The sequence below is a fragment of the Sardina pilchardus genome, chromosome 15 (assembly GCF_963854185.1).
Source record: "Sardina pilchardus chromosome 15, fSarPil1.1, whole genome shotgun sequence".
Taxonomy (NCBI): Eukaryota; Metazoa; Chordata; class Actinopteri; order Clupeiformes; family Clupeidae; genus Sardina; species Sardina pilchardus.
In genome coordinates, this window is record NC_085008.1 from 12,189,927 (window position 1) to 12,212,773 (window position 22,847).

General features: G+C 46.7%; 1 protein-coding gene across 11 annotated transcripts in view; it reads right to left on the reverse strand.

The window, feature by feature from the left end:
* mast2 (microtubule associated serine/threonine kinase 2) overlaps positions 1-22,847 on the reverse strand; it is a 122,306-nt gene that overhangs the window by 46,283 nt on the left and 53,176 nt on the right. For 5 of the 11 annotated variants that reach the window (XM_062556330.1, XM_062556331.1, XM_062556329.1 and 2 more), the window contains 2 exons: positions 6,565-6,596; positions 1,146-1,301 (listed from right to left, as the gene is read on the reverse strand). In XM_062556330.1, the coding sequence (XP_062412314.1) occupies positions 1,146-1,301; positions 6,565-6,596 (188 nt within the window). Of the gene's footprint in view, positions 1-1,145; positions 1,302-3,648; positions 3,788-6,564; positions 6,597-22,847 lie in introns of those variants that run through there. The other 6 variants (XM_062556339.1, XM_062556333.1, XM_062556340.1 and 3 more) reach the window with 2 other exon arrangements.

Below are 22,847 nucleotides of genomic sequence, written 5' to 3' on the forward strand. Positions count from 1 at the left end.
AATCTCACATCCTCATCATGATTGCTGTGCCTTGTGTTTTCCTGATGATTATGCCAGAGGGTGCCTCCAAAACAACCTTGAAGTCATGAAAAACACACTAAGACACACACACACACCCAATATCCATAAGCAAACAATCTTGAACACATACTACAGATGCACATCTCTAAGGGTCTATAGGTCATCAGCCCCGCTCCACTCTGCTCAGCAATTAGTGGCAACAGACAGGAGCGTCGAGGGGCTCAAGGTGAGCTCCCGCTGCACAGGGACAATTAGCCTGGACAGAGAGCTGTTGACTTGTCCGCGGGAGCCGGCTATTAGTGGGAGGCTGCCCTGTTCTCTCTGCTGGGCTACACTCGGTCTCTTCGCCTCTCCCTACGACTTCTGCCCTTAATGCTCTAGAACAGTACTTTTCTGCTCTTAATGCTCTAGAACAGTGCTCTTCTGCCCTTAATGCTCTAGAACAGTACTTTTCTGCTCTTAATGCTCTAGAACAGTGCTCTTCTGCCCTATGCTCCAGAACAGTGCTCTTCTGCCCTTGGCTGATTGGTAAACAGGATCGATGCTGCCTCTGGTCACTGGATGACTATCAGGCTAATTTCCTTAAGAACATTTCCAAACATTTAGTGCTGAAATTCAACTGTGCCAGAGCCACTAATAGGCCTATGTCACTACTTCCAGTGTTATCACCATCTCTGTCTTCATATGTCCATAAAACCCAGCTAGCTCCATGCTACAGTAGTCCATCACCCCAGGCCTACAGTGGCTAGATTAAGAGCAAGCTTTATGACAACGCTGCTGTATGTTTGCATGCCATAGAGATACTGGTGTTTGTGAGACATTTACATGGCGTGGCGTCAGTCGGGTGCTGTTAGAGGAAAGCAAACCGCACACATAACGGCTGTCAGATTAGCAACTGTCACTTTTGATCAAGCACTAATTACCCCAACGCATGATTTGCAATGTCAGAGTATTGGCAGCGTCCTTGTCAGATAACATGCTCGTTAAAAAATCATGACAAGGGCAGGCGGTTGGCTCACTGCTGCTCACACCAGTACATTCACACACCCGGACACTGAGACACACACATGCACAAACTCGGAGAGCTGCTCAGACACGCGGGCTGCGGCAGTAGGTCACCTTACCTCCAGGGGAAGGGGTTGGCCCCGTGTGAAAGGCCCAGCACGGGGGCGGATGCTGGCTCCTCCGGTCCCCTGCAAGAGGGAGGGGAGGTGGGGGACAACAGCTGCTGGAGGAGGCTGCTGTTGCCATGGCAGCGGTGCTGCGCAGTCGGCCAGATTCTACGATGGAATTTCCAGCACAATAAGGAGAAAGAATACGGGCAAAAAAAATGGTTTATTGGAGTGAGGCAGGGAGAATGTCACATGTTTACAGTCTGTGTATATGTGCGCGTCTATGTGTATGTGTCTAATAGAAAAAGACTGTCACTACAATGTCACTACATATAGCAACGAGCAATGGCATAATAATGTGCCAGACTCTGGTTTCGCCACACTAATCTCCTACTAATACCAAGGAGAGCTGCGGTGCTCTTGTGAGCACATTGCCCCCCGGCAGCATTGCTAGCTCATGAGCTGAAGACACAAGCGCTGCTCTTAATCAATGGCTTCCTTCCACATCCTACTGGAAAACAGGAGGGGGGAGAATGGGACACTCATGCAGCGAGGTGTGTATGTCTGACCTAGTGCACTCGGTATGAAGGACCGAGGCAGACATTATGTGGGCTGACACCGTCAGATGATTTCTCTGTGGAAAAGCAGGAGCTGAAGATGGCACCACATGAAAAATGTCTGCAGAGGCAAAGACATGAGAGTGTGATCTCATTGTCTTGGAAATTAGCTAGAGATGTTAAAATGAGCTCAAGTGCACATTTTAATAACAATTTCCTCCCAAGATTAGACTTGAAAATGGTGTGAGTAAAACAGTCAAGAGAGGAGGAGGAGAGAGAAGCGCCCATGGAGTTCACCTCAATGCTGCGGAGCGAGTTTGCAGAGGAGGAAAGACGAGAACAGAAAAGGCTCAAGGGCAGAGACCCCTCCAGCGTCTACCGTACACTCAAAGTGTTGAGCGGCGAGAGGGGAGCCCTCTCAGGTGACATAAGCCGTCAAGCAACAACACCAGGGAGCACAGGATCACTTCACAAGACAGGGTGAGAGAAAACCCGCAAGTTATTTCAAGTTGTGTGTGTTTGCGCGCGCCTGTGTGTGTGCGTGAGAGAGAGACAAAAAAAAGAGAGACGCAGAATAAGGGAGGAAGAAAGGAGGTGTGAGCCTCTGCGAAAAAGACAGGAGGTAGGGAGGCGGAGGATAGAACTTGGCGAATCACGACAGAGCTTCCTCTGATGATCCCATTCTGTCAGCGGCGGTTGAAAACTGAAACAAGTTACGGAAACTTCTGTTCTCATTAGCCACTCGCTGTGAGCGGAAGTAAACAGGGAGCCATTTTGGCACTGTTCGGGTTTAGCATTGGACATATGGCAGCACCGGAGAGGAAACATTCAGGCCCAATACTACTCCAGGTTGCCTAAATACTGAATGGCCATTAAAGCCCAGTCACCAGAGACACCATTAACTTACTGGCCCAGACTCTCCACCTTCTGTCTGTGAGACTAAATGAGCTAGCAGAGGATATCTGCAGGCCCGACCTCTGGTGAGGATCTGAACAGCATGAGGACCGTCTCTGGGGAGGGTTTAACCTCGGTGGAACCAGGAGGCCTGCGGTCAGCCAAGCTGGTCAAAGTTCAGCGACTGGCCTGTGCTCCAGGGCCGTGGAAGGGATCCCAGCACCGGGCAAAGAGGGAAAAGGGTGAGCCTGTGTGTACACAGTTGCAGAGTGGGAGGGGTGACAAAGTTGCCATTCCATCTCCCGCGGGACAGCTGCACGGGTCCCGTCTCCCCACCGCACACGTTCCCACATACAAACACACCTGGAGCGCTTCCGTGTCCCGTCCCCCCCCCCCCCCCCTCTAGTTTTTCCTTGTTGGCCGAGGCCGCACTGTTTCCATTCCACTGGGTCAGCTGTAAGATGAGCTCTAGCCTGGCGCTGTCAATCACAGCGGGCTTACTAGCGGTAGTTACAGCAGCACATAAAACACCTGTGATTGAGCCAGGAAGAGGGGAAACACCCTGAGGGTTCAAATGTCTAAACACACGTATGCCCAATACTGCTGCTTACTTGAAAGCAGAGGGAAGAAGTTGAGACAAAAATAACACTAATAGAATCAGATTAAAGGAAACCTATGAAATTGAATCTCACTTGTTCGTAATACAGCTAGGCAGACTAAGCATGCCAAAACTGTGTGCATGTTAAGCAGAACTGTACAGAGCACAATAGCTTTCACCTCAATCATTTCAGTGGCAATTTAGCAATTCAGTGCAAGCTCCCTGAAAGTATGTTGTAGTCTACTCTGTAGATTTGTTTGTAAAGGTGTAAGGAGAGAGTGAGCAAAACACAGTCCTTGAACTCCCCAAGTAATGGCCATGTTTAGGACAGTCAGAGACAGCAACATAATAACTGAACAAATGATGTGTAAAATAAATAGCCATGTTTCAATCATCATACTGATGTAAATAATTAAATCCTCAAATATGTTAATTTATGAGGAACTGCAGTTTAGTGGATTCTTACTGAAGGCGCAGACTGGGTACACCAAGTTTTTCCTTCCTTTTCTTCATAAGGGCAAAGGTTTACGGAGCCCTCCGTGAAAGTTTACCCTCACTTTGTCTTTGTCTTTGACAGCAGCGAAGTCTTTGAGGAAAATGAAACTCAAAAGAATTGCAGCCGTAACATAACACTCGTACACATCCTTCCTGTGACCACTTCTCCTTTGCTTGACCTCATCTGAAACAGACCCTCAGCAGTTTAAGAGAGAGTTCCCACACAGGCCAGTCCAGCCAAGAGCAGCCAGCATCTCTAACGCTCCAGTAGACACGAGTGCTGTAACCTCTGCTGGACGAGAAAAGAAGTAGATTCCAGAGTGACTTATCTGGGAGACAGTGGTGCGAGCATGGCTAGGGTGTAGTTGAGAGCTGATGGGGGTGATGCAGTGACTGTGGCAGGCTGGGGTGCCTCCCAACCTCCAGTCCCACTCCTCTCCCTGACAGAACAGCACTGCCAGCGCCCCATACACATGCTAGGCATACACCCACAGGCTGAAAGGAACAGGACACACTAGACCCCTGGAGAGGTGCAGCTGTCACTCCCAACTTACACTAGCCTCTACAACCTGCTCATACACACATATAACCACATGAGGCCACCACACACACACACACACACACACACACACACACACACACACACACACACACACACACACACACACACACACACACACACACACACACACACACACACACACACACACACACACACACACACACACACACACACACACACACACACACACACACACACACACACACACACACACACACACACACACACACACACACACACACACACACACACACACACACACACACACTTCTTAGTTCTGGGAATCAGAGCCCTATCATGATCCCCTCCATAGTTCCCAGCAAACCTGCCTTGCTAAATGTGGCTCTCACGACAGCGGAGACAATGGCAAGGATCAAAGAGTGACTGCTTCCAGCATGGCCGCTCCAGCATCCAGAGCTAATCCAGCCTGATTACGGCACTGACGTGCGTGGCCACAGAGCACTCTAATGCAATTATGCACACAAGGCCACATCTGTGCTTGGGTACTCTTTTGCTCGTACGCTTTTGATACATACTTTAGTGCGTGCGCAAATGTGAGAGCGTGTGTGTGCATCTGTGTGTGTGTGTGTGTGTGTGTGTGTGTGTGTGTGTGTGTCACATGTGGGTAGCGTGTCAGAGAGATTGAGACTGATAAGGAATGAGAGAATGGCCGGGATTGAATAGCAGCGATGTTTCAGAGCACTTCTCTGAACTATGACTGAACCTGATGGCAGATCACTCTGTTCCAGGCCTTAGCCAGGCTTCTGTTCCAACATGAGCAAACTCACTCAACCTGATCTTACAAACACATACGTCATACATCTCTCACACACACACACACACACACACACACACACGTACACACACACACACCTGGTGTGGAGATTTGGATCAGAGGCAGTGCACACAAATACACTAAACGAGACACACAGATACACACACACAGCTTTGTGTTCCAACACATCAGAAATGGCACAATCCCAAAGGTGCACAGACTCACAAGTTTCACAAGTTGCACGAGTTGCTGATTGCTATTTCCAAAAGTTCCCAATGACAAGATAAGCTTATAATTGAGGCCAAACGGGTCATGACAAAGACCTTCACGGCACATAGTGGTCTATTCCCACTTCTGTTCTTTTGTTGGGTCAAGAGGGTCGTGCCATCGGGTTAAAATTAGAGCAGTAAATTAGCTGAAGGCTGCGAGGGAATGCTCAGCTGTCAGCCTGCGGCATGCGGTGGGAACATACAGTCAAACTTGCTTTTAGTAGTCCTCTAAACATGCAACCTTCTCACCTCTGACCTCTGAACCCCAGGCAAAATACCCCTCAGTGGTGACAGCATGTCCTAAATCCAGCAAACATATCTTGGACTATGCGTGTACTGTATGCTCCTATACTCTCTATACAAAGCTACTAAAGAAGCTGTTCACCATGATGTGCCTCTCACACACACTTGTCTATAAAGCAAGCATTGAAGGGAAATGATGCAGTGATAATCACAAACGGTCAGGGACTGCAGCGTCAGGCTGTGTGTGTGTGTGTGTGTGTGTGTGTGTGTGTGTGTGTGTGTGTGTGTGTGTGTGTGTGTGTGTGAGTGAGAGACTGTGTGAGATCTTGAACTGAATACTAATGATATAACTGCCAGACGCCTCAGAGAAAAAGAGCTACAGTGTGTGAAAGTGTGTGCAAAAGTGAGGAGGAGAATATGGATCCGTGTGTGTGTGTGTGTGTGTGTGTGTGTGTGTGTGTGTGTGTGTGTGTGTGTGTGTGTGTGTGTGTGAGAGCAAAGAGACGGAGCGAGAGAGAGAGAGAGAGAGAGTCCCACAGCCATGAAGAGATAAAAAAGGCCTTCTGATATGCTGCAGCAGCAACCATCCCTTCTCCACCTCTTCCCATAGAGACGATCCGAGGAGAGAGAGAGACGTGGTGGGGAGTGAGAGGGGGTGGTAGAGGCTAAGAACTGGGGCTCGTGGGTTTTGGGGGTTCCTTACATAAGCCTTGCAAGCGTGTCTCACAGGATGTGGATGCTGTTTTCCCCAAATGCTGAATTCTCTTGCCCCCTCTCCCACAAGAGAGCCCATTCAACTCTGTGCAGATTTGATTAGCCTCTCCCAACAGGCCCATCTCACTCATGGTGCGATCGGGCACCCGCACCACTCCCTCGGCTCGCTGGCCACCAGCATGCGTCAGAGTTTTAAAACAACTCCGCTCCCGCCCTGAAGCACAGCTCATGGGGAAAGAGAGAGCGTGAGAGCATGCCTCCCCTCCAGGCTCGGACCAACCCGTTCCAGAGACAGACACCAGAAAAACAGAAACAGGTACTTACAAGCTTCCTCTTCTGGGCAGGCTCAGCTCCTTCTGCAAGAGAACAAAAACAGACAGACAGGGGAGGACATAAGTATGGTGGTCTAGATTACATTGACAAGCACACACACTTCTGCATTAGCAGGATTAGCAAGGCAGCCGGCGAGAGGGCTTCCTGTTTCGTGAGAGGGTCACACATTGCAAACAAAGACAGATGACATCACATATGCCTGGCAAATGCATACAGATTTTCAGTGATAATATGTGTGTTATGTAGACATTGCATAACCACACACAAATCTTGTTATACAAGGAATGTCAAGACATAGCCTGCTCTGCTGCCTGTGACCGTGCAGACACACTAGACAGCAGTAAGTATATCGCTGATGAGCCACATGTGTCAAGGCCAGTTGTACTGCAATAATATTAGCCAGGTCACTTACCAAACTGCCATGAGAGGGCCAACTTTATAACATGCCTCATATCTAATGAATGGTTCATTTCTGTTTTAAAATACTGTTTCATTTTCAATAAACATGCAGACCATTTTTATCCATTTCATTCTTCACACAGCTTTCAATTCCATTCTAATGCATTAAGCGACCACTTGCATCTGGGAAACACTAGATGGCAGAAGAGTACCACTGAAAGAATGGCAATCTTGTATGATTACATTTTTCACTTCCACACCATTTGATTAGTATCCAAACTAAAATGTCATGACTGAAATAACAGGTTTCACACAAACTCGGGAGTTTTTTGTGAACAGAGCTACTCAGTTCAAGGCTTCAGTTGTACAGTATTAGCCCTGTGTTGTAACTGAGAGAGAAACATGTCTCATTCATCCGATGAGGTCTTGGCAAGTGAGACCAACTGGTATGGCAGCAGTCCTCAGAGTTAATTAGGGCACTTGTGAAAAGCAAACGGATAACCAGCATCTGCAAAGTCCTGGTGCACAGAGCCAACAGAGCCAAGCACAGAGCACAACGTCACACAGACTGCTGCCCTCATCTTGGACAAACTGCTAAATCAAATATAGACATGGGTGTGCAGTGCAGTGCAGCGCATGGGCCATTAGGCTAAATGGATGAGTATGTTTACTGAGTCATCATCTATTAGAGGAGCGGCTAGCTAGTCAGGGCCATTGGGGAAAACACAAGTGTTTGTTTACAGATGCCCCCATGCCCCATTACAGAGCAACACTCTGGCTCGACCTCTCGCCAAACATCACGTATCTCTTTACAGGTACATTTCTACAATTGTAAACAAAATTACTTGTCAGCCAAGAAAGTCAAGAACTTGAGTAACACATAAGGGGAAAAAAAACACTAAATATTATTATGTATAGTAGCACCCACTCATACTGATGTCATTACAGTCATTATACCACATGTGGGATGGTAGAAGATGGCAAGCACATGGTTTCAACCACCAACGAGACCAAATTAAGAACAGAAGAGGAGAGGTGGGAGAGAAAGACGGCCAGAGAGGAGTCTGCAGCCATCGACACGACCAGCAGACGAACGCACAACACGGCCAGACGAAGACATATGGGCACGGCGGGACAGTGTGACGTGGGGGGTCGAGTGTGAGGGGGACTAGGAGGCGGTCAGGGATGTGGAGTGCACTCTGCATGCATGTCTGAGCAGCATCTGTCTCCTCACATCAGCAAAACTGTGCCAAGGAGCCATCAGCCCCGCACGACCCGGCTGCGCAATATTAACACGGCGAAAAGTGCACCGCACGCAAAAAAAACCCGCCCCACTTTTTAATTAGTGACTCAGGCAACCTGCACTAAGATGGCTTTTGGCTGTGCTTATGCAGAGCCCCTTTAATGTGTATATATTGGGGAGTCAAGAGTGGAGCTGGAGATACTTCTAAGTAACAGAAATGTCATCCAGTCCTTTTTACAGATCAGCTAATGGATGGGCTGTAAAAAGGTGAGGGGATGAGAGAGCGCTGTGACTGCAGCACAGCATCCCACTGCTCTGTTTAAAATGAGGTCCTCAAGTTGCCCGGCAAGTCTTACAACACACTGTCTCAGACTAATGTGAGCCTGGCACCAGACAGTGGAGAGGGGGGCAGAGACCACTGTTCACAAACCAAAACCATAAACCACTGTAGATAAGTCTGCATGAGTAAGATAAATGATGGGAACACATACTGTACAAATAAAATAAATATATAAAAAACACAACCTATAACATCCTTCCTAGACAAAACCTAATCTCATTTACAGCGCTGTGCTCCGAGGCTAAATGGCCTCCATCGCCTCAACCTGCGTATCCTCTTCCATCTCCAGACCGCAGCCTCACGAGCGTAACTCAATTACGTGCTCCTGCGGCCCGCTGCCTGATGTGGGGCAGATGCTTTACTGCGGCGCGCGGTGACGAGGCAGCTGAAGGAGCTAGAGGGAAACAGCGCAACTTTATTACATCTGCAACTGCTCGCCGAAGAACAACCTATGGCTATGTTTGATGCCAGATGTTAATGGCCACCTGATGCCATGCCATTACGGTGAGTGCTGCTGGAGAGAGGTTTACGATGCAGAAAGTAACGCGGAAAGATTGCATTGTGTCTCGAGTTGCAGAAGTGATGGATGAGATTTCTTAGAGAATGAGGGATTCTAGTATAGCTAGTTTATCCTAGAAATGATGTCCAGGTCAGCTGAAGATGACATTAGTGATTAAACACACACACACACACACACACACACACAGACACACACACACACACACACACCAGAGCCATGTAATTTGAAAGGATGGATATCTAGTTGGCCTGGCTGATCGCATTAAAACATGTGTGCGTGTGTGTGTGTGTGACTGTGTGTGTACCGACACACTCTAGCAAGCCCCCACCGCCTTTCCCCAGCATCACTGCTATGGGCAATGAAATTAGTGGGAGTGACAGCTTGGACCAAGCTCTGCTGTGCACAAAGGCAATCTGCCCAATGGAAGCCATCAATATTTCTTAAGTCCATCGAGCGTGACAGGGAGCCAGCGAGCAGGGAAATGTAATTAGAAGGATGGGCAGAGGAGAGCGCGGCAGACCGAGCGCCCGGGAAACAGCAGGAGAGGAGACAGAGAGAGACGGTCATCCAGGGGAGACAGAGGAGAGGCGTCAGAAGAAAGGCCCACGCTGCATGTCAGGCAAGGGCCATGGAGATGCTAAATAGCTGCTACACCCATACACAGACACACACACACACACGACTTTAGAGTTGGCTTTTCAAACAGCAGACACCACACTACTGTGCCTTTCAAACGCATGGGTCAGTGGGTTGATGGGTGAGGATTAGCAAAAGATTTGAAGTTTTCGTCTTTTGAGCGTCGCAGTGCAACCACTGTCTTTTCACAATCTCACACCTTTTAATCAAAACAGATCAAAGGCAAACACATGATCACACGTACTAGATGTGCCATGCCTCAGGTCGGTGCACTATGTAGACAGAGTTAGAAGATGACCTACTTTAAGACCGCTTCACTCAAGCCCAGTTGGGGAGGTGAGTCTGCCTCCGCGTGTTCTAGTGCGACATCAGCCACTCTGCAGAGGGGTGACTCAGCTGCTCTACCTTGCACATCACACCAGCCAAACATGGACCAGGCGGAGGGTCCCCTCAGGCCACCGGTCTTCAGGAAACTGTTCCGATTGTGTTGGCCCAGCTCTGTCCTACATTGCTTTATGTCCGAGCCAATAAAACAACACCCTACCCTTTTGTCTGCTTCTTCTGTCTAATACACATAGCTCAGACGAAGAGGTGAGGACTAGAATCTTAACCCTGCCTGACACCGTAGAAAACATCCACCCACACATGGCTATCTGCCTTCATCCGTCAAGTCCTCCAGCAATCTCCAACAAGAGATCAACTGGGGGGGTGGGCAGACAAACAGACCGATACAGAGAGTAGAGAGAGACAGAGAGATAGAGAGAGAGAGAGAGAGAGAACCCGAGGCCATGAGAAGAGAGCGAAGGGGGCAGGAAAATAGAGTGTGTCTGTGTGGCATCTCTCTGGATGACTTCCTGTGTGTCTGAGTGAGTGACACTGGGACTGGGCACGAGGCTGCAGAAGCTGTGGAGTTAATCCCCTCGGTCTGTGGGTGGTGTGATGGGGAGAGCCTGTGCTTGCAAATACGGCCCAGCCAGCCCGACAGACAGACAGCCAGGCAGGCACACTGTCAACACAGACCTGTGGCTGCCAGATTTGTTTCCTGTTGTCACACTGAAAACCCTTCATTGACACCCCCACATAGACACGCTCACAGCAATATATTCTCTTCCAAATGGACATATTGAAGCCACATTTTTCTAGAGCCACACAGACGTCCACAAATCATATGGGCCGAGGGCTATGAATGCTTTAATGGCTTTCTCAAATAGAAAGCGAGACCTATAGTGCCACTGTATTTATTTCTATAGAACATGCACTGAATTGTTGGTGTCTCATCTCTACTGCAAACATGGTAATAATGGCTTGTTTACACAACATACAACACCCAATAAATGAGGCAAGGAAGGAATGATTGAGTGCTGTTGTGGTCATGAACAGGCAATCATACACAACAGGCATTTAAGATGGGCTCAGTACTAGCATAAACAATTCTAAAAGCAATGGAATCACATAAAGAACAAAAAGCCCAACCTTGCAGCTACATTAACCTCTTTTTACCAATTATTTACATTTACCTAGCTATGAATATTTGTGAAGTGGCCAACTTCCAGTAATCCAGTAATTAAAAAAAAAAAAAAAAAAACATCCATCCCTCTTGGTAGCACTGCAGTTAGTTCAGACAGTTCGGAGGCAATTGAGGCTCCATCATCAGAGAGTCTGTGGGTTGAATATTAAGTACTCAGAGAGGGGAATTAAATGGATCCAGGATCATTCCAAAACTAGGCAGTACTATAGGGCTAATCTTGCCGAATGAGTTGACCCATGCCAACAGGGAGCACACGGCTCATTACCATTGGCATAAATGACTTAATTACGGCGCATCCACGAGAGCTCTTTCTTCCCCTTCTATCTGAAACGGACCAGAATCTTCTGGAAAGGAGGAGGCCGTGCAGATGTTGGTGTCAACTCAGGACAGCACTGCTTCTTGCATGCCAAAGTCTCTTAAGGGAAGGCTAATGCCATATCTGCCTACGATTCACATCAACCACATGATCATGTTGATAAGCTAGTTCTAACCCATATTAGTTACAGAGAACTTATACACAGCGTATGGAATGATCATGCCAATATCTTTCAAAGAGTTTCAAAGAGAGCTTCAAAGAAAATCCCAGTCCAATCCAAGCTCAATAGGCACATTCAGTGCTTTGCTTCTCCAGGACAATATCACAAAAAAAAAAAAGAAAACATACACAAGACAACAGTCAGTAACTAATGAACTAGACTCTCAAATCAGCACACAGGGCATGATGGGGCAAAATTAGACAACTTTCCGGAGAAACACTGATGAGGCTCCGGGACATCGTATCAGGTCTTATAATAAATCATGTTAACTTCCTTAAGTGCACTCGGGGGCAATGGCCGCAACCCAAATGCTTCTACCTGTGTGGGATGGACAATTTGGCATGACCACCTGGCGTCCATATCCATTACACAAGGCAAAAAATGTGCAACTCATTTTCCCAGCGTCTAAATGTCTTCTCTGTGGGTTACCAGAGCAATTAAGCCTCATGCCTCATTTTTGGCCCGCTTAAGTTGCTGACAGCCCATTAAAACTGAAGCTCGGGCACACACACTGATGCGATGGAAGAGACCAGCCACAAACAAGTGATTCAGATCTGAGACACAACCTTCCTACAACTCAATTGGCTATGAGAAAACTCCCACGGTTTCACCCTGCCTGCACCACCGTACCAAATGCGTTTCAGACTATCAGATGCAGTGAAATGAGTGGAACCGATGCAACCTTGTAATTTTGATTCATATACGGGTGAATCAATGTACAATGCACAGCTGGAGGCTGAATGTGCACGATGAAAAAAGTAAGAAAAGCAAGTGAGAGCAAAAGCATTTCCTGATGGAAGTGAAGTAAAGAGGTAAGGTTAGGAGTGTGGGAGAGAGAGAGAGTGAGGACACATCATTAAAAAAACGGATGTAGGGAACTATTTTGAAATCAAAATAGGACGTGGTGTTGTCTAACGACTGAATCACTCAAAACATACAGTTCAGCCAGCTCTCTCTCCCTCTCTCTCTCTCTCTCGTACACATGCGCACCCACACACAAGACCCAGACATCGAAACGAATCCCCCCCACAGCCCCCCCCCCCTCTAAGATTAGAGAATAACTGGCTAATTACCCATCTCTATTGTGTCTCATATCTCTCCCTGAGCCGGGGAGGGTGCCTGCGTGGTCCAATCCTCCCTCCCTTAGCGAACGAAGCCTCTAATCTGGCCTGATCAGGCTGCCTATTCATGCCACTGACACACAACCGTCCCACAGACAGTGAAGAGGGGGGGGACACACACGGCACTAATCCTAATTAGAATTTGCACATTCAAATTAAATCTACATGCTTCACTGCCATCTTTATGTGGAGATAATGGAGAGAAAAAAACACAAGTACTGAAGATTGGCATGGGGTTTATTTTTTGTCTTTTACTATCAAACAATTAACACTAACAGAAAAAATGATGCTGGTGCCTGTTTCAACCCGCTCAGCAAACAGACACAGTGGAATTAATCATGTCTGGGTGTGTGTGGGTGTGGGTGGGGGTGGGGGATATTTGGCAGCTCCTCATCCAATAGTAGACTATTCTTACATAGTGTTGTCATTACCTTTGTTTGAACTTCATCATTTTAAGCTCTCTACTACACAGACTTCTTCAGAGGACTGCTGTGAATCGGCAGACGGGGGTGTAGCGCTGCCAGGTCTGTCTGATTAGCGTGCGTTACTGACAGAGGTGCACTGCACGCACAAAGTCATCCATCTACTTCTCACTCAGATGCATGACTGCAATCGTCTCTCAGAGGAGCAAAGCAAGAGTATCCTAGAAACAGCTCATCATGGAAATGATGGGAAGTAAAAGCCAGGGTTGCAATGCTGACTGAATATTAAAAACAAAAGCAAAAATAAATAAATAAACATGGCGACAATGGAGAACATGGAATTTTCTAGACTGGTAGACATACGATATATAACCTGGTTCGCCCGCAGACCTTCTAAACTGGAATAGTGAGTGGGACCTGAACAAGGTTCATTGACTAACTTCCAGCTTCTAGCAGTGCAATTAAACTTAAATTTGTGCATTCAATTCTTACCAAATTGTTTCAGAGGTGCAGCAATCTTGTAAACGAAGGTTTTAAATGCAGTTGCTTACTCCAATTCCAAAGAAACACACACGTCCATGCCGAGTCCGACATGAATGATTCTACATCATACCACAAATCCCTATAGAATTGTGTACAGTTCTGGGGTGAGCAGCAGCAGGGATGACAGAGGGGCTGCCTTTCTGATCTGTGTTGTGAATTTGGACTCAAAACAAATGTAGTCTGTGTTGTTTACCGTTATAGTATGTAGTGAATTCAGCGGGGGACTGGGTAGTGTCTCTGATACTGTAGATATACACTGAGGATAATTGCTGCTGTGCCATAAAGCCAGCAGAGATGTGAAGGCCTTGAGGCACATGGGGATAGTTCAGAGGCATGCTGAAGCTGACAAAAGCACCACACTAAGTCGGTAACAGGGGGAAAGCATCCTTGCTGGACTGGCCATTAATGGCACAGTGAGGGATTCATCACAGCCCTCCACAGGGATCAGCTCAGTGAGTGGCAGCAGAGGGAAAACTGGCTTGTAGGTCAGAGTATCATTTGAAGATGCCGGACGACAAGATGACAAGATGCCTGATCTTCCACTGAAGGCACATAATGGTAAGTCCATGGCATGCCATCTTGAAATAAATCTTTTAATAAAATAATCACAAGCCAAGAGCAACCATTTTTGACAGAAACAATCATTTAACATTCATTTCATCACAAGCCCAGATGAAATATTCTGCACATGGCTTCAAACTAAAATATCTGAACTAGACCTAGTTGATCTATAATGCATTCCATATATGTGTCAGCTCAGAATAAATACAGTAGAGTATACTATACTGCCTCTTTTGTGTCTGATACAAACCCCTCCCTATGCTCTCCATTGCCATCCTCCTCTCTTCCTCCATTCTGTCTCTGCATCCCTCGTTTCTGTGTCAGTGAAACTCACTCAGTTCATTATGTGGAGGCAGACAGAGACACCTTCCAGGCCTGCTCCCTGATGCTCCGCACCCTGACACACGCAAACATCTTCAATTTGCACCTTGAGGCAGGCTCACCCCTCCCCCTTCACAATGACTCTCACCACTCCCCATGCCCGAGGAATACACACACAGAAACACAAGAGATGGGCTGCACACACACGCTTCCCCCCACCAGCTCTCCTACAAAAGGCACTACACATGCACACACAGCCTTATGTGATGGGGTAATTTGTCTAACAGACAGGAAACTACCCCAAAGAAAGATACCAGCGGAGCTCTCTCAGGTGGAAGCAGAGAGACGGATGGAGGGAAGAGGCAAAGGTGGAGAAGAGAACAAAGAGGAGGAATGGGAACAATAGCATAGAGAGGAACAAAGAGAAGCTGACTGAGACAGACACTAGACAATGTGGAGGTATAAATATACAAAATCAACCAAAACAAACAAAAAAATGAAGTGCCAGAACTTAGAGCCGACGGACTTGGTCTCTACAAGAGAGATGAGAAATATTAGGTTAAATGGGCAGGTCTTGAACAGTTGAGTTGACAGAACTTGGACACAAGATAAAGAGATGGCAGCATATGGAAGCTGACGGATATAAAAAAAAAGACACTGGTAAAATACTGAGAGATGAGGCGAGGTAAGAATAAAATATGACAGGGGAGTGACAAAGACAGCATGAAAACAGAGGCGTGCAAAGATAATTAATCTGAGAAAAACAGGGATTCGGAAAAGTACTGCACTGTGGATGTGTGTGTGTCAAGTTAAAAAGAGGAGAGAAGTGTGCAAGGGACATAAGAAAAAGAGCACTGGGAGCAGGGAAGGGTGCATTGGGAGCAGGGAAGCCATTGTAACAAAAGCACAAGCGATGGGTGTAAGATCAACGTGAGAAGAGAACACATCAAATCTATGTAACACAAAGACAAACATCGAGCCGCAGGTCAGGTTAAAGGTAGCAAGCGAGGGAAGAGAGATTGATGTGCGAGGAAGGACTGGGCCATCGCACGAGAGACGAGATGTGAGACATTTACAGAGAGAGAGATAAACAAAAGGATGGAGGATGGAGGATGGTTCTAGAGAGACGTGGCCTGAGGGGATGGTCATGGGCACAGACAGGAGAGAGGGATGATGCCGTATGGCAGCAAGTTGTGGAGTGGAGTACAGTAGGGGAGGGTAGGGAGGGTAGGGAGGGGAGGGAGGGAAGGGGATGAGGGGGGTGGGGGGCTCACTAGCGATTCCCAGGAGAGAGAAGTATGCAAGTAGGCGGCAGATCAAAGCATCTACCCCGCAGAGGCAGCAGGCTGCCACGGCGCACACGCTCAGTTAAGACTGCGGGCAGATTTCATTAATGCCTACTGTGAGCGGTACTCCACGAAGGCAACCTTTTCCTCTCCGGGTGAGTGGCGAGGGGAGAACAAGACAATGTGACTGAAAAGGAAGACGGAACGAATGAAACGCAGACAAAGAGAATATGAGGGAGAACAAAGAGTCAGAAAAGAGTGAATGACACGGACAGAGTGAGAAAGATGTAAAGAAAGCATAAGAGAGGATGAAGTCTGTCGATCGCGAGGATGACATACAGCGACACATTGGTCTCAGAGCAGAATGAATTCATAAGACAAAGCTAGGGCACGAGCATCACACCTGGCATTAAGGTATAAGGTGAACAACTGGCACCTTTCTGTTTGTCCATGGCTTCTCAAAAACACTGGTTGAAATCTTATCTAACCTGAGGGGTTGGGTGGAGGTGGTGTCTAGACACATTCAGCAGCTGGACCTCGTATGTAGATGTGTTAGCTTCAGCTGCAGTCCGAATGCACAAATTACAAGCACAGCAGATAACCATGGTCAATAAAAACATGGTGCTTTATGCCAGATCCACCCCAAGGGAGATGTTCTCTAACCATGTTCTCTTCCCAGTGATTGTGAGTTCAAGGTGTTGTGTGGTACAAAGCAACTCCAACTATAGCTTCAGATACTTAAGCTCTGTATAAACAAGACCATTACCATGTTAAAGCACCATAACATTCTTCTAGTTAAGCTTTCAACATGCGTTTACATATGGTAGGAAACTGACCTAGGCTATTTTTCATGAGGTCATTAAATTTTATGGCACAGCAAGACTGATATGTGACAATTGATCACATGGTACAGGGCTCTTGCACTGTGTGCACAATTTGTGTCTAGGGGGTGTGTAAATCTCTGCTGTGCCAGAGAGAGAGAGAGAGAGGGAGAGAGAGAGAGAGAGAGAGTGTTTTTCCATCTGTAACTGAAAAGCTTTCGGGAGGCAGTGACCTCCTTGACTTATGCTGTCCAACTCTACAGTTCTGTCCAACATTCACCATATTCTTCTATTCCTTCCTGCTTACCTCCATATCTCTCTCTCTCTCTCTCCTTCACTCACACACCATCTCCCTCCTTCTCTCCCCCTGGCCAAGCGATGAGCTCATTCTCTCACTAGAGCAACACAGTGAGCTCATTGAATGGACCTTAATTCGTTTATCCGCAGCTCTAGAGGGAGAGGCACGGTGGCGAGGCAGGCACAGTCCAGAAGTGAGAGCGCCAAGCGGGGAAAGACAGGACAACAGCTGCCCTGTTCTCATGGACCATTCTGCAACCAGAACAAACAGTCGCCCTCAGAGAATGCTTTCGCCCCACGTCTCGCTAAGCTGGCTAAGTTGTTCTTATCCCTGCTCTAGGCTTGACTGTGTGAAAAAGGCCCCTGTAAAAGGTACCAGGAACACTAACGGGATTGGGCTCATGAAAGAGATCTTATGCAGACACATAGGGTGCCACACACATAGATATGGAGGCCACAAGTGTGACGGAAATGGCTAACCAACACAAAAGAGTACAGTCATTTTCCTGTGTATAAGCCGCATTGTGTATAAGCCACAGGGCAGTGTTTTATGCACGTTAAAATAGAATAAAAAACATATCATAACAGACCATACTAACTGTCCCCATGTATTAACCTCATAGCTGAGGAAATTTGGCAAATCAATGTATAAGCCGCGGCTAATAGTAGGGACATTGTGGTAAGGATCTTATACATTTCTTTCTTCGGATGAATCTCACACATTATCATTCCACTCTCTGATCTTTTTCTCCCTAAACATCTGACCCAGTGATCTACATGCATGGCATCTAATGGAAAACTGCAACCAGTCATAGCTTGTCACAAAGGACATTTCTATTCTTAGCCTCTAACCGTGGCTGCAATGTTCCGAAGCTCCACATTAGAATTCCCAGAGTGTGTGACCGCCTCAATCACCATCCCTGTTACTCATTTCCGGAGGATATCGCGGCTCTGTGCATCCCAATCCAGATCTCTCCCTAGGAATGCCACTAGAACATTTCGGTCACGGCGCTCTCCTCCTTTAGCTCTAGCATTGCTTGTAGCTATTGCCACAAATCGAGTTTTCTCACCTAATAATAACTGCTGAATTATTCTGTAAAGAATGCTATGTTATCTTAACAACATCATTTCCTTAACTGGGATAGAAGGCACATTCAGCACAAAAAAAATGTATGATTATTTTATCATCTTCCACCTGTTATTTTGTGATTCACCTCCTAGCTTTCATAGATACAATTGCTTGTGCAAAAACCGACACACAAATTAGTGGCAGAAATGACATTTGACATTGTCATGCTTTTTCCTGACCATAATATTCTCAAGCCCCATCTTTTTTTTCTCCAAGAGAAAAACAGCAGCTTCAATCTATGGGAAAATACTGGCAAATAGCTGAGTAATGCAAGACCAGCATTCTATGCAAGGGGCTATGCAATATTCCACAAGACGGAGGACTGTGAAGGCTAGGGTTGCATTAATGTTACAAAAACTACAGCTGGGGGCAGGAACAGAGCTGACACAGCAGAAAGGCTCCAGAGAACCAGCAGCTGTTTAGAGACCCAGTCTGAATTCAAGTTACAGTACAGAGATGCTGTGACTTTTCAAAAGTGAGGAAACAAAGTAAAAGGTTCAGAAAAGGGTGTAAAGAGTCAGAGGGTGACTGGCTAAATAAGAGAAGGGATGTCTCCAGCCCATGTTGCTATTGTAACATGAGAGAAAGAGACAGAGACACAGAGAAGGATACAAGCGATGAATCCAAAATCAGCACAAGGAAGAGCACTGAGTCAGGGAGGAATACGATCTTTAAGGCAAGATAACCCTGTAGGCTAAAATCTCTGTACCAGACAGAGAATGTCTAGACATTGTCTGGTTTGAGAACAAAATGCACGTACTGTACACTCCCAAAAGCATACACTTGACATATTCTTGGCCAATAGCCCCTCCTATTCCTCTATTCTCTCTTTTGTCTCCTCTCTATACTCCTCACAAACTTGTCGTTTTCTTTCCCTCTCTCTTACCTGGTTGCCTTCAGCAGTCTCCTTCAGAAGGCCTAGCCTTGCTCCGTACCAGCTCAGAGACCTCCTGCTGGCCAGTGGCTTCCTCTTATCCTCCATACTTTCTGAGAGGAACCGGGGGCAGCCCATCACCACACGCGGTCTAGAGCAACCACCAACCCTGTGCAAATCAGCACAACTCGGCACAGCAGCCAATGTCTAATCCTTTGATTATTTAGAGATTATTCAGTTGCGCCGATTTGCTGCACTCTTTAATGCCTTAGACCAGTCTCCTACACATACCCATTCGTCTGAACATGCACACACACACACACACACTCCTCCTTCTGTGTACAACATTCCAAACTGAATTAGACCTGTTGGTCCTGGATGTTATGCGGTTTGCCAGAAGACGGAATTAGAAACATGCCCACAGGCCAACATAGAGAGTCTGAGCCATGCCAGGGGATGACGTTGAGAGGTTTTCTGCAGCGTGTCCTCAGGGTTATCAATACTTTCACTAGATTAACTGCATGCTTGGTTAACTACCCCTGACAAAGAGCAGCGGCTAGACCTCCCTCACTCAGGCAACGTCCCCCCAGGGTCCTATTGACATCTGCTGAAAAGTACACACGCTCGTCACCTGACAGTACATGTTGTCAAGCATCTCCATATAGAGCATGTTGTGACGGGAATGTGCAATTCATGACGATACTAAAGCGAACTCCTCTTTATTCTAGGAAGCATGAGCCTGAGGGCTGAAACACTAAAACGGTTACATGGATGCATCCATAACCATGCCATACAATATTTGGGCATACAATGTGACTTGTTAATAGACTTATAAACCAAATACAAGGAATCAACTTTACATTTAAATATTAATGTGACCTATTCCATGCGGTGTTCAGGGTCACTTGGATCATTTGCTCAGAATAATAAACAACAGTGGTACCTGTGTAAAGGGATGTTGTATTAGTCCTCATTACACTCTAAATAGTCCCCCCCCCAAGGCTCTTTATACCCATCCAGCTCATTCATTTCGCCTGCAGGTTCAAGCTCCTTCATGTGCCATCCCCCACCCAACCCCACCCCGCCCCCGCCTGTCCCATCTCCTGCAGTCAGTGAAGCAGGAGAGCAATTTCCCAGGCCAAGCTGCCTTGAAATGGTGGAAGAAGGGGTTGCCAAAGGTTTGTGTTTGGGTCTCCCACCACTGTCACCCTCAGGGTTGTATCCATCCCTCCCTGACCATCCCTTTCATAATGTTCCACTCTAGCTTCTATCTTTCCGAGTTTCATCTCGATATCCTTCTGCCAGCTTCTCCCCATCATTCTCCTCTGTCCTGTCGTTTTTTTCCTGCACTCCCTCTCTTTCCCTTTCATCTTCCAGTCAGGTGAATTTCTCCACACAGAGACACTTCACTCCCTCTTCCACACAAACAGCCCTCAGTCTCAACAGCACCTACAAAGGAGCAAAATGGAAACTCTAGAGCTCTAGAAACAAACACATGAGCAGTATTTCCAGTTCCATCATAGACTAAATAAATAAACAAATAGTTTCTGAACAGCAAACAGATGCTTCACAGAAATAAAAACCTTTCCTATGTCTGCTTCTTAGACAATTGCTTTTCTCACCCACAAAAATTTGAGTTTCACCAGACCAAACTCAAAAAAAAGTCTGGGCTTACTGGAAGACAGAGAAGGGAGAAAGTAACTCAATTGTATCAAGGATTCTGACCCCAAGGCACTGTGAGAAGTGGTGATGATCATTATGGGTAACATGACACATTGTTCCACAACATTCGCTTTAAAGTAATAGTTTTGTAAGCCATAGGCCAGGCCTATTCAACTAGCGGCCCGCGGGCCAGATGTGGCCCGGTTAAAATTTTCTGTGGCCCGCGTGTCTCGTCATGAGAATGAACTCGCTCTGATGGGTGAGCATATTTTGATTGGCGAGTAGCACACTGTCGGCCCGCCCCTATTGGCCAGACTAATGCTTCCAGTCATCTTCACTCAGAGAACACATCACTACACAAACTGACATTTCCAAATGTGTAACTAGTTTTAAATGTTAATTAAATGATAATTAGCGTTGCATTTAAAGGAAAAAGTAAGGCCAGCTCTGCCTCTGTGTATTTCACGATTTCTTACCGCCTGCGCAAATTGAAAGTGTTAGAATCCGGTCTCCGTTCCTCCGAGCCCTCGGGAAAGTTAGTGGTAAAGGAGCTGTGGTTTGAGAAGTGCCTCATGACTTTATATTCCTTCATTACAGCGATGAATTTGTTGCACAATAAACATGAAAGTCTCGTACTTGTTGCAGAGGGTAAAATGAACGATTATCGTTGTCAATTAGACGTTTCTTAGCTTTAGACAGAGCATGTTCACTCCACTCGTGGGAATGGGATTGTTTGTGATTTGCGCAGGCTCGAAGTTTAGAATCTTTGGCAGTAAGAAATCGTGAAATAGATACACAGAGGCAGAGCTGACATTACTTTTTCTTTAAATTCAACGCGAATTATATGAGAGATTGGCGCTGTGCGTTCAAGATAATTAGATTGGAGCCTAATTATATTGAAGGCTAGTTAAATCAACACTGTGCAATTTTTCCCACTGATGCATGATATGGCAGCTATCAGACATCAGCTATGAAATAATATGGTTAACATGGGTGTTTTCATATACTTTTTTTATGGATATGGATAGTATATTCTTAGTTTCTATTCCAGTGTTTGTTGACATAGGCTGCTGACATTGCCACTGTATAAAATTCAATTGAATTGAACTGAATATTGCTCTGACTATCAAATATTGTTGGATACAATTATGTTGCGGCGTCTTATTTTATGCGGCCCCCGAAAACCCAGTGATTTTTCCATTCGGCCCTCTTGGTACTGAAGTTGAATAGCCCTGCCATAGGCCTATGTGTCTGGTTCAATGCGGCAACAATGAGGTCCACAGGCTTGTTGTGATTTTTATGTCTGCCGTACCCATTGCTGATTTCTTAAGTGCATCTAGGGGAAAATATTTGACACTGCAGAATAGGCATTTAACAGCAGTGAGCCCCCTGAGACCACTCAAAGCCATTAGCAAGATTTAGCCTGTGGGCCCCCTGCCCAGCCGCCTTCAAAACCTGCTTCCCAACTGCAGCCTAACCCCTCCTCGCCCATCCTGCTCTTTAACCTTTAACAATAAACACCCACTGGATGGGTTTTATGGGATAGCATGTCTCAAGCAGGCTAGACATAAGCTCCATTCCCCAAATGACTGACTGCATGAACCACTTAAGTTACATTAACTCCAACATGTCCCACGCGTCACACCCTTACAACCAACAATTTATCAGGACCCATTACTCAAACTGTAGGCTTTGGTCAACCACTGTGTCCATTTTAAAGAGCATCACCAGAATGGCAATGAAAATGAGCTATCAGTGTATTCTCCTCTGTGGTACAGGGTAACTCGGGTCAGCTCTTTGGTTTGGCAGAGGAAGGGTAGGCTCCCATGATCACCCTCCCCCAAACACTGGGAGAGCCCCAGGGCTTGGGCATAGAGCCATGCTGGAGGATTTGCTGAAACAAAGGCCCGTCCCAATGCACAGTCCACTGGCCAGACACAACACAAGCAGTCCAGCTCAGCAATAACTTATCCCAGCCGCACACACACACACACACACACACACACACACACCACGTCGGTGGCTGACTGCCGGA